We start from the raw sequence: 11,609 nt of genomic DNA, 5'->3' as shown, positions 1-11,609 counted from the left end.
TATTTGTCCCGTAAATATTTCTTGTGAACGGCGTCATTATCGTTTTCCGGAGACTTTAAATTAGTTATGCTAAAATTGTTCATATCTAAATCACCTTGAAGAGTGTCTCCGATTTGATCCACAAAGTAAGGTTTCGCTTTATTTATCCACGCTGTAGTGTTAGGTTTTTTAGTTTCTAAAGATAAAGAACCTAATCCAAACTTATTCGCCATTTTTATTGAGTTAGATTTATTACAATTTCTTCGAATTGTTTTCCTAAACTCAACTGATATAAAACCCAAAGTGAAAGCTGACCACAAAACTTTTGTCCCGGTAATTGAATTTGAAATGTCGAACATTTGATTGGTTTATTAGTCAATTGTATTATCTCTTCAGTGGGTTCTAATCCATAAGAATCGAAGAAATAAAAGTCAGAGTCTTTGTACAAAGCAGAATGAACTCCTTTTTGATCGGAAGTATGTATATTTGTTATAGCGTAAAATTTACCTTTCTTATATTTCAGATCATTTATTTCATCTCTCATACAATAATAAAACGGTGATATATTTAACTCATTCACCCATCTCATAAGTTGAAAGTTTGTGGTTGTATCGGTTCCATATTTATTGAGAAATTCATTCATTTTTAAAAGTCGGTTTTTTTGAAATATATATATACGTAGTTTGTGTTTGAAAAAATTGTATTACATTCAATAATATTTTGAGCATAAATTTGCATTTAAATTCAAAAAATTTAAAGCGTAAATGCTTGTCTACATCTCTTAATCTTCTATCAAATTCTTCATCATTCATTTTTAAAAGTCGGTTTTTTGAAGTTCATTTTGATAAAACCTACCTATGATTTGTTCTTTGTCTTGATCGATTAATTCATATGTCGGAGGTGATGTGGTGTTTACTTTATCAACGATGAATATTTCGTTCGTCCAGTATCCAACGTAACCTTTTTCGAATTTACCTTTATATTTGAAAATACGAACTCGATCTCCGACTTCAAATTTGGGTTTGATATTTAAATTCTTTATTTCATTTTCGCAGTTGTGTTGCGCGTTAATTGACTTTATAATATTTGGATTACTCGAGGCTTGTGTTGGTGTGACACCTATAGATGAATGAATTTTGTTATTGTATTCATCTACAACCTCTGGTAATATTTTAAGCCATTTTTGGGATTTCAATTCCGTGAACTTTTTGAATTATTTATTTTTTAGAGTCCTGTTAAATCTTGCAATAACTACAGCTTTACCTTCGTTATGCGTACTGTAAATTTCAAAACCTAGAGATTTCATATTTTTGTTATAAAATTCACTTCCTTTATCTACCCACAGTTTTTCTGGATGACGGTTAGATTGTTTCATAATCGTTTCAAATGAGTGTTTGACTGATAATCCCGTTTTGTTTTTGAGAGGAATAACCCATACATATCTCGTATATAAATCTATAACTGTTAAGCAATATTTAAATCCTCTTTCGACTGGCATATGAATTAAATCGGCTGACCATTTTTCATCTTTTTCAAACACTTTGACTTTTAAAAAGTTTTTAGTTTTTCTAAATTCTTTATGAATTTCATCCGCCAATCCCATACCTAATTTCATCTTTGCTTTTAACAGTTTAATGATTAATGCTCTTTCCATTCTCTCTTTGAAAGTTGGATTTGGAATATTTTCAAGTTCGATTATCATTTGTTTGTCTGCTTCGTGTCTAAACTTTATGTCTTTGTTTCTGTATAAAATATCATGTCTAAGCGCAGCGGCGTCAACTCTATTGACTGGTTCTTCGCCTGTTCGCTCCGCTTGAAATGAGTGATTTATTTTTTGAAACAAAGCTAGCTACTTTTGGAATTATTGTTTTACCAGGAGAAAATAATGAAGAAAAGATACCGTCGCCCGAATAATCTTCGAATCTGTGTTGTTCGTGTTTTAGAATTAAACTCATCCAATTTTTAAATGAGTTAATTTAGTCTGTTTTTAATCCAAAAAGAGTTATCTCCCACCTACATTATTTAACCAGATGTTATTTTATATAAGGGTATTTTTAATATGCTTTTTTGATGGAATGTAGGAAATTGATTGAAGGTGTTTTTGGTGTATGAAATGTAGGGAATTTATGAAATGTAGGGAATTTATGAAATGTAGGGAATTTAGAATGTGTTAGCTTTTGCTGTAAGAATTTATGAAATGTAGGATGTTTAGGTCTTAGGTCTTATGGGAGCTTTCATTTTGGTAGCATTTTCCCCATGAAATGAAATGGAATGGGGAATCCCCTTATGCGACCTAATTGAAAGCTTTAGTACTACTCTCGATCCAAACTGACAAATTAACATCTACATTTCACACATCGTCATTTCATCACCGAACTTATACAATTCTACATTTTGACAAATTGACCATTGAACTTGTAATGAACATTTACAAATCAATCTCAAAATTACCAATATTCATTTAAAATTTTATAATTTGACAAATTTATTTTCTTCAAGTTACAATTCTACTAATATACTTTCACAAATTAACATTATTCATTTTTATCGTTTTGCAAGAGGTTTGAAGACCTGTAGTGTTACACTCGTCTATAACATATTAAAGACAAGTATTACAGTTGAGATGTAATAATGTTGATGTTACATAACTCCATGTAATAATAAATAATGTTTAAATACGTGATAGTATTCTTGATCTAGAATATCTTCTTCAACTAGAGAAATTGTCAGCTCAAAATGACGTATTACTTAACAGCACAACTGAAACCGATAATCTTATTTTTTAGGCATAACATCGATATTAAACGATATCTCATACAGGCCTACCTTAAAATCATACCACTAAAACAAAAAACCAATTCTTAAGACAATCTATTTAATTTATATAAACATGGATTAGAATCGAAGTACATGTATAATTGTAAACCTAAAGGAATACAAAAATGGGAGAAATTCCTAGAAACCGAACTATCAGCAGGAGATTTTAAATCTATATATAATATAAAAAACAATGTTTGCTGTAATATGAAAAAAAGCAATGTTTAATATGAATTTTTACTTTGGATTAATCTTACAAAGGATAAGCTGTATAAACAATTCAACACTTTGTGATTATATTGTGCACGAATAGAAAGCGTAGAGCATCTTTTCATTTCTTGCAGTGAATCACAAAAAGTATGAGATATTTTCTAATGTATTTATGATAGAAATGATAATAAATTAACAACCTCCTTGAAAAATTCGGCCTTCATAAAAATGAGTTCAAGCCCTATGGCATTGTGCAATTTCATTATTCAATAATTCAAACTAATTATTTTACTAAGCTACAAAAATCCAAAATAAGTCTTAACAAAAAGAATATCTACAGAACAGCGTTCAATATAACTGTATCCTAACAATACAAAATTCAAAACTACACTTTAAACGAACCGTTTATAATGATACATAATACATAAAGAAAACAAATTAAAAAAAAACACCAATGTAACGTAAATCAAGACATATTTATAAAAAAAAAACCTCGAATGTAGTAAATGGGACGATAAAATGTTCTATCAAAACACATGGAATAATATTTCTATTTGCTCAATCAACAAAAAAAAAAACAACAAAAAAACAAGTGTTTTAATAACACATTTTGAAAATCAACAAATTCAAAACAACATATTGATGATGAAAAATGGGTAGGCGCTGCTACATGACCTCACAAATTGGCAAACAAAAGCAAGCTTTGTTTTTAAAAATATTTTAAATGAACAGTCCTACACAGAACACTAAAGGTTATCCAGGTCCAGGTACAAATTGATTATTGGTTAGCTAATTTTTCTAGCTCAGCTGGCAGCTTAGACGCCCGCACACGGTGAATTTCTGGCCTTTTGAGACAGAAAATAGTAAACACGATAGGTATTTTCTTCATAGTCTCTCGAGGCAGAAATCTCACTAAAAAATACAACGCGCACGGGGGAAACAGATCAGCTCCCAACCTCTTAAGGCAGGCAGCTCAGCTAGTTCCTCTCGTCTGCCGCAGGCTTTAGTGTCCCCGATCCACATATATTTAAAAAAAAAAAAACTCTTTACGATCCCTTTATTTAGCTTAACTGCTGCCATAAACGAAAAAAGGTTGATTGGTTGAATTACAAGACATAGAGCGTTCAGTTTCCTGCCGTGGCGGCTGGGTACGTATTGTAAACGTAGCATAAAGGGTTATGGAGGTGGATTCCCTATTCCTGTTATTGATCAGTGTTTTCTGGGATAAGAGCCACATCTTGGAATGGAAGCACAGGAGTCACTGCACTGAAAGCAAAATAGGTCTTAATTACCAAATCTTATATTATACAAATATCCTTAGCTATTATTCTACATATACGCAGTGAAATTTGAAAAGTCTATATCTAATGGTCTTACGCCTTTAAGGGTGTTGAAGTTTTCTGTGTGTCCTTGAATTGGCTAATAGTATAACATAGCTACTCTTAATGTATTCATCCAACATGAAAGTGCTTTCATAATCATAATGTACACTTCATCCTTCAAAATAGTGATTTGTAACAACCACACACACAAAAATATCAATGAAAATATCTTGCTTCGTGATAACTTATTTGAAAATAATTTCACAAGGCATATTATCGCCCTATCTCACGTCGGCGTATAAGAAAAAAAACCATTTAAGGCAGGTCTACCATTTTCGTAAAATTATGGTACGCAAATGTAATATTTTAGGTTACTTGGTAGTTGTGGAAATTATCATATACTTGACAAAATACCACGGTATTGTATTGAAAACCTTTCAGATGAACTAAGTATTGGATGTAGGATTTAGAACATCTATAAAGTTCCTCTCAAATCTGACCCATCTCTATTGACTATTGAGAATAAAACGTTTTTTATCGGGTGCTTTTTTTGTTGTCCAGGAAGTCACTTCGCTTCGTGGAAAATTTTTTTTATTATCTCGTAATTTGTAATTAACAACAATAAACATCGTCTCTGACTAATTGTATAAGAAAATTTCTTACCTTCATCTATGTTGTTCATATCACAGGAAACATTTTGTCTCTCAGTTTCTTCATTAACAAGTTGTTCTTTAAGATTGTCATTGTTCTGAATTGTTTTGATTAAGTCATTTTTATCTATTTCTTCTAAAGCTGATAATATTTGTGTTAGACTTGGATCTTTAGTCTGTTCGTACCATAAGTTCATGAACTTGGAGAATCGTGTTTCGATATCTTTGTTATCTAACTGTGCCCATTTAGCGGTTGCGTTGAATTCTTGGGTTACTACAAGATAAACAACAATTCAAATATTATCCACCCACTGCAAAAAAATATCTTTATGTCCTACAAATTCTATATGCATCAAAGTTTCTGTAACAATGAAACGACTTTTTCAATCGTGGAAATGATAAATGGTGAAAGATATTTTGAGTTTGAACATATTCCATAAATATTCTTACCTAAATGTTCAACAAAAAGATCAATCTTGTCCAGATGTTTTATCAATATCTTACGGATTCTTTTTAGCCACTCTGGCTTCGAACTCAATATATCTTCATTCTCTGAGAAAAAAAGTTGTCAGGTTCTCATTGTGTTAAACGATAAGAAAATTATATTAAATGTGTCCTATATATATGCCCATAAGACCTTTTTTGTTGCGCTTCAAAATTCCAGATAGAAACCGAGAATGACATTTTTTCCTCTTAAATATCCCGCTATACCATGTTATGTATCAATGATATTTTCTGGGTCTCTGACCTTCTTGCAATTATTTCACTTGGGAGTGATATGTATCAAGTTTCCAAAATGACATTCCAAGTACACTTCTACTCCTTCAGCGCAGCATGCCTGACGAAGCTCATCCCTGTTGGCCACTCGCTCAAGCTCACCTATCCGCTGATTAGAGATTAGATTAGACCTGATAGGAATAGAGCGCTATGTGTCGCTGTGATTATCAGGGAGAGTTACGGCACTTCATATGGCTTTTGAATATTAAAGATATTACGTGATGATTCGGACGGGGGTGATTCTATTACGTTGACATTCGTTAGAGGTGTACTTGCTTCCATGTCGTTATCACATCGATTGGCCGATTTCTCGATTTCTACAAAAAAAATTGGTTTGCCAGGCAAGGTAACATACGCCCACTGGCAGCTATCAGAAATGAGCAGTTAATAGCGCATTAGGCTTAATTTGGCACAAGAAAACAAGTATGGATGGGCATGGTCTAAATTTCAAGGAAAAGAATTGATTTTGTTGTAAAGTTCCATTAATCGGGAAAAAGGTAATATATTTGGTCCTTATTTGTGTATAATATGTTATGTTTGCACCTCCAGTTAGTCTATATTGCATATCTTATATTGTTATATTATCAATTAATAACGTTTTGCAAGAAATTTGGAATAATCCGAACCTGTCCACCTGTCCTCGCCAATTTTTCCGCATTTATAGATTTATAGAATTTAGAGTTATTCAGTGTCTATTTACTAAGCTAAAGACTTTTATTCAATATTTTTTTAGTTTTTACGAGTTTGATTGAGTATTAAGTAAAGATTGAAGCCTGTTAATAAAACCAATAATTTGATAACTGACTGATTAACAAAGAGACTCCGTCAACTCCGTCACTTACGAACCCCGAACATTGATGCTTCATTAATATTTTTCCACAAAATCTTTTGAGATGTCTTAAATTTTAAAAAATATATAATAAGTAATCATCAAATTTACACGAACTGCATTTTAACACGGTCAATGGATATTACCAAAAAAATCTTCATTCAATTCGTAATTGACCAAGATCTTATCAATATATACATGCATACCGATACAAGTTTCATTAAGATCGGATAAAAACTGTAGTCGTCACTATGTGTTTACAAGAAATGTGAACAAGAAATGTAAACGGATGGTTGGACAGGGACGATGGCAATATACGTCCACATCCCTATTGAAGGCGTATAAAAAGGCATAAATCTCGTGTTTTTATATAGACATGCACAATTTCAACGCTTGATTTTTTATTATGATTGTTTATTTACTACTAATGTTTTAATATTCCCCTAATATCAATAATTCAATCTACTAATACTGGTTTCATTACAGTAGGCAATGAGAAAATAGTTCTAAATGTTGTAAAACTCACTTCTAAAACAACACTTTTTCTTTTCTTTCAAACAGTAGAGTATAACTAACAAGGCTATAACAATTACTAAACCTATCACTATTACGGTGAGTGCCATTTCAAGACCACTAAGACCAGCTGGAAAAGGTTATTATATTTGTTTAAACTTGTAATAGAGGTAATTACATTACATAAGGGGCAACAGGCCAAATAGATAGGCCAAAAATGGAGCGAAAATGAACCTTGAACCTGAAAGTAAAATCATAAGTTTAATTTCTGGATGAAATTATTTGATAACATCTACTACAAGTAACAAACATTTTGTCTCTTAGCGTTTTAACAAGATTCCACTGTTGGTAAACGAATGTAACGAGTAATGATAAATGAGGTGACATTATGAATTGGCATTAACATTACAGTGAAATACTTTATAATACGACATGAGATGTCAGTTTGCAGAGATGTTTTAGGAGGAATATTATTTTATTTTGGATTGTCCATCGTTCATGGATTTATCAATAATTATAATATTTTAAAATCCTACAGGTGGCAAATTCATTGGTGGATATGCGGCTTGAATACATCTAAATCTCATAGTTCCTTCAGATATACATGAAACCATCTTCACAATGTCAAGCTGTAAAGAACTTCGGCTTATACCCTGACTACAAAAGCCACTTTTCGTGTATCACTGAAGTTAGTAAATGCAGTGATTTGATTGGATTGCCCTCGACAAAGGCTGTAAACCTTACAGTCTTTCTGTCGAGAGCACGGATTGACTGTATGCGCTGGCATATGAACTGCTAACCTGACATGTTACATAATATTTATGTAATGTTTAATGTAATAAACCTACCATCTCTTCTAATTAATAGTATTTTTTTTAACAAAAGTTTGAAAATGCACATTATTTGATATATTTATTTCAAGCTGTGAAAACGTGCATTATGCATTTGTTCGAATTTTTTTCGCTAAGTAAATTAGAACTTAATCAAGAGTCCATATGAATATCAAAATCACCTGAAATCAATAATGCATATTTCGAAATGTTTTAGGTTGACAACTAAAATAAAGCCATTGTTAGAAAGCTTAATTAACGTGACAATATATCCTCGAGCTTTTTTGTGGGTCGAAATATTGTTTGCTCAAATATTGTGAAACCTATACAACAAAATCTAGAGAAATGTGTCCTTTAACGTATCTAAGAGTTTAAAAAACATAATCTAGCCGTTAATTTTTTAAACGCCAAAAATATTTACAATCTGTATAATTAGTACTCTCAGTTTTTGATTAACCCTTTTAAAACAAATTCAGTTTGATCAAAAAGATACATAGATATAAATAGCAAACTTTAGAAATATTTTCAGGTATAATTTACGACGTTTTTGGTAAAGAAAACTTTTTACATACAAAGAGGAATGACCTTTCATGTTACCTGTTGTGGTGGATAGTTGTATACATGTATTATGAGTTGCATTACAAACATGGGTTACTTGATCTCCCGTACAAGGATCACATTTAACACAATTTTTTACAGTATTATTAAAGTAAGTACCATGGTCACATTCCTCACAATACTCTTTTTCATCCCGAACTAAAATAATAATATCATTCAAACTAGTTTCAGTGGAGAAATTATTTTATACCTTGCGCCACCTTGTGAAAATGTTTACTCTGAGTATTCGAAAGATGGCTCGGCCAATGGCAGCATTGATTTTGAATAAAAAATATTTGGCAGTAGGTCTGCAGTAACAATCACCAGTATTACATATTCACCCTTCAGTCATACACTTCTTTCGAACCCTTTTGGGTGATAATGACCATAACCGAGGTTTTTCAAAATCCGCCAAAAATAGTGCTTTTAAGTGTTTACGAGCTAAAAATTGAAGCGTTTTCAAGAACAAGGGAAATAACTCGTATTAAATGACTTTTTGGTTTTCGATCGGATGCATCAGTGGGTAATAGTAAATAATTTGATCAAGTCAAATCCATCAGGAATTGTGCCTTCTGGACTAAACATTGAACGCGTTTTCAAAAACAAGGGTAATTACTCATATTAAAATTAATTGTGCTGATTTTAAGTGACTTTGCTAAGAACAGGAACATATAACTTACCCTTTTTAATACGAGGTGGTTCACAAGACTTACACAATTCTAGATCATAATATTTCTTATCAGGACATTGGCATTCGGTATCCCTTTCTGGTGTACAGTTCTTCTTTATTATTTGGTCGGTATGGCTGCAGTCTTTACACTTTCCACATGATGTTGAAGAACTGAGTCTAAAAGCATATGTACCCTCCTCACAAGGAACACACTCCGAATAGCCCCCTGGACTGGTACAATGATTTGATATTTTTTGTCCTCGTTTACACTTGATACATTGGATATTATTATGATAATAAAACGTATCTTCTATCTGAAAATATATCAAATAAACTAAATAATATGGCTTGCCGGTAAATATACGCCCACTTAGCAGTACAGTAACAATTACCAGTATAAAATATCCAACCTTCAGTCATACACTTCTTTGAATTTTTTGGAGCGATACTGAATAATATTTCCAAATTCTATCAAAATTCGGTAGAATCGTACCTTTTAGAGTGTTGACGAGTTAAAAACGCTCACACCAAGTTTCGTCAAAATCCGCCAAGAATTGCACCTTCTACAGTGTTAACAAGTATTTCAAGAGTAAGGGCAATAACTCATACTTAACAGTTTTCGATTTTCCGATTATCAATAGGGTTTATTTTTGGGTGATAAAAAAACAATCATACCAAGTTTCTTCAAAATCAGTTAAGAATTGTGCTTTCTAGAGTGTTTACAAACAATTTGGAACGGATCGACAGACATGGATGACGACAATATACGCCCCCATTTCATTTCAGCCAATCAAATTCCGTCCCTCTCCAGAGCTTGGATTTTGTGTATCGAACAAATGTTGTCTTTCGCGGGCATTAGATTAGATCATTAAGTCCACCGACACTGGACATTGTTGAATTAGCCATGTGCGATAGGTTAAAGAAGGGTCTTTATTAAAAAATAAAAGCTAACAAAGAACGGAACGAAAGTTTTGTCTAAATTTGAATACCTACCCCTTCAACTTGGAATATTTGAAAAGTAAACGGTAAGAGGAAAGCCAACAAAAACATCGTCATTCTAACCTAAGAATATAGAAAAATTCTAAAATAATGAGATAATAAAAGAAAAATGGCGTTTTCATGCCTAAATATGTTACTGGTAAGACAAAGATAAAGCCTCTATATATAAACAAAAATAGGCGTAAAATGCATAGAAATGATTGTATTCCTATGCATAAGAAGATGTTCAATATGGCGGACTGTCCAGTTATATTTGTGTAGGCTTTCACTTAGGCTTTTTTTTATAGTCATTATTATTCAGTATTCCCCACATAAGTTCTGAACTCAATATTAGCTTGGCATTTTCCACAAAGAGGACAAACCTCTATTTTCTAATTACGTGTCATAGAAACATCTAAGTATGCGGATAGACACCAATTGTAAGATTCTAATTTGGTTGAATATTTTGTGAAGTTGTTAAAGCATGTTCAGAAATAAGGTTACAGAATTTAAGCCAATATTTGTTGATTCGTCAATATTAATGTTATTTTATTAATCAGATTGTTAGTTTGTCAGTTGCCTGAAACATTTGTCTACAATAATAGTAAAATCATAATCGAGTTACTGAAAGAAAAACTGAAAATTCATACCTTGAAAGCAAGTAAATCGAAGTTTTCAATTTCAGGAAGTAAATAAAATGAAGGTGAAAATATTTCTTGTTTGAGCTTGTACATGCATTGAAATTCTTAACACTCATTTCACTATTGTTATTAAAATTACAATATTAGATTTCAATGTCGATCACCGATTTGTGAATGAAAATTTCCAATGAAGATGAATCCAACTAATTATATACTGAAGGTTTTTTTTATAAAAAATATTTCAAAAGGAAAAATAACTGTAGAAAATAGTGAAAAGTAAAAGTAAAATAAATCAAAGCTGTAGGTAGACCATTATCTTTTGACCTCATAGTATTACAGACATTAGACACCTGTTTAAAAAAAATTTGCTTCAATTGGTACAACGATCCGAACGGATCAACTTTATTCTCAAACTGATTGTAACACTTTTCTGTGTTTCGAAGGGGATTCAAGCTTACTTTTTTCATGTGTTCCTTTTCTGCACCTTATTAGCAAAATATATTGTGTGCATTTCCATATATCTTTCTATTCTTCTTATTTTCTTTATCATGTCATGTGTAGTTAAAATAGAACCCTTTTTAATGTAGCTTTCATTGTTCAAATCATTTCTAAACACGTTGTAGCACATTCACTTACATTCACAGTAACATTTTTACTATATTGGGTGACCCGTTTAGAAATCGGAATAGTTCTATCTTTTATTCACAAGTAAATAGAGACTTTTATTTAATGACCAAATCTTCAATAGGTTGCCAATATAAATAGACGTAAATCATATCTTATAATAGTTATATAA

General features: G+C 31.7%; 1 protein-coding gene across 1 annotated transcript; it reads right to left on the bottom strand.

Annotated features, from left to right (window-relative positions):
- Positions 1-3,784: 3,784 nt before the first annotated feature.
- Positions 3,785-10,250, bottom strand: LOTGIDRAFT_170738 (hypothetical protein; the record flags this gene model as incomplete). Its single annotated transcript, XM_009046577.1, has 7 exons — positions 3,785-3,918; positions 4,992-5,252; positions 5,429-5,530; positions 7,111-7,227; positions 8,525-8,683; positions 9,205-9,508; positions 10,188-10,250. The coding sequence occupies 7 exons, from the start codon at positions 10,248-10,250 to the stop codon at positions 3,785-3,787; spliced, it is 1,140 nt and encodes a 379-aa protein (XP_009044825.1).
- Between the last annotated feature and the right edge of the window lie 1,359 nt (positions 10,251-11,609).

This window comes from Lottia gigantea, assembly GCF_000327385.1.
Source record: "Lottia gigantea unplaced genomic scaffold LOTGIsca_103, whole genome shotgun sequence".
Taxonomy (NCBI): Eukaryota; Metazoa; Mollusca; class Gastropoda; family Lottiidae; genus Lottia; species Lottia gigantea.
The sequence above is the reverse complement of the archived record's forward strand: the minus strand, read 5'-3'. Positions and strand labels throughout refer to the sequence as shown.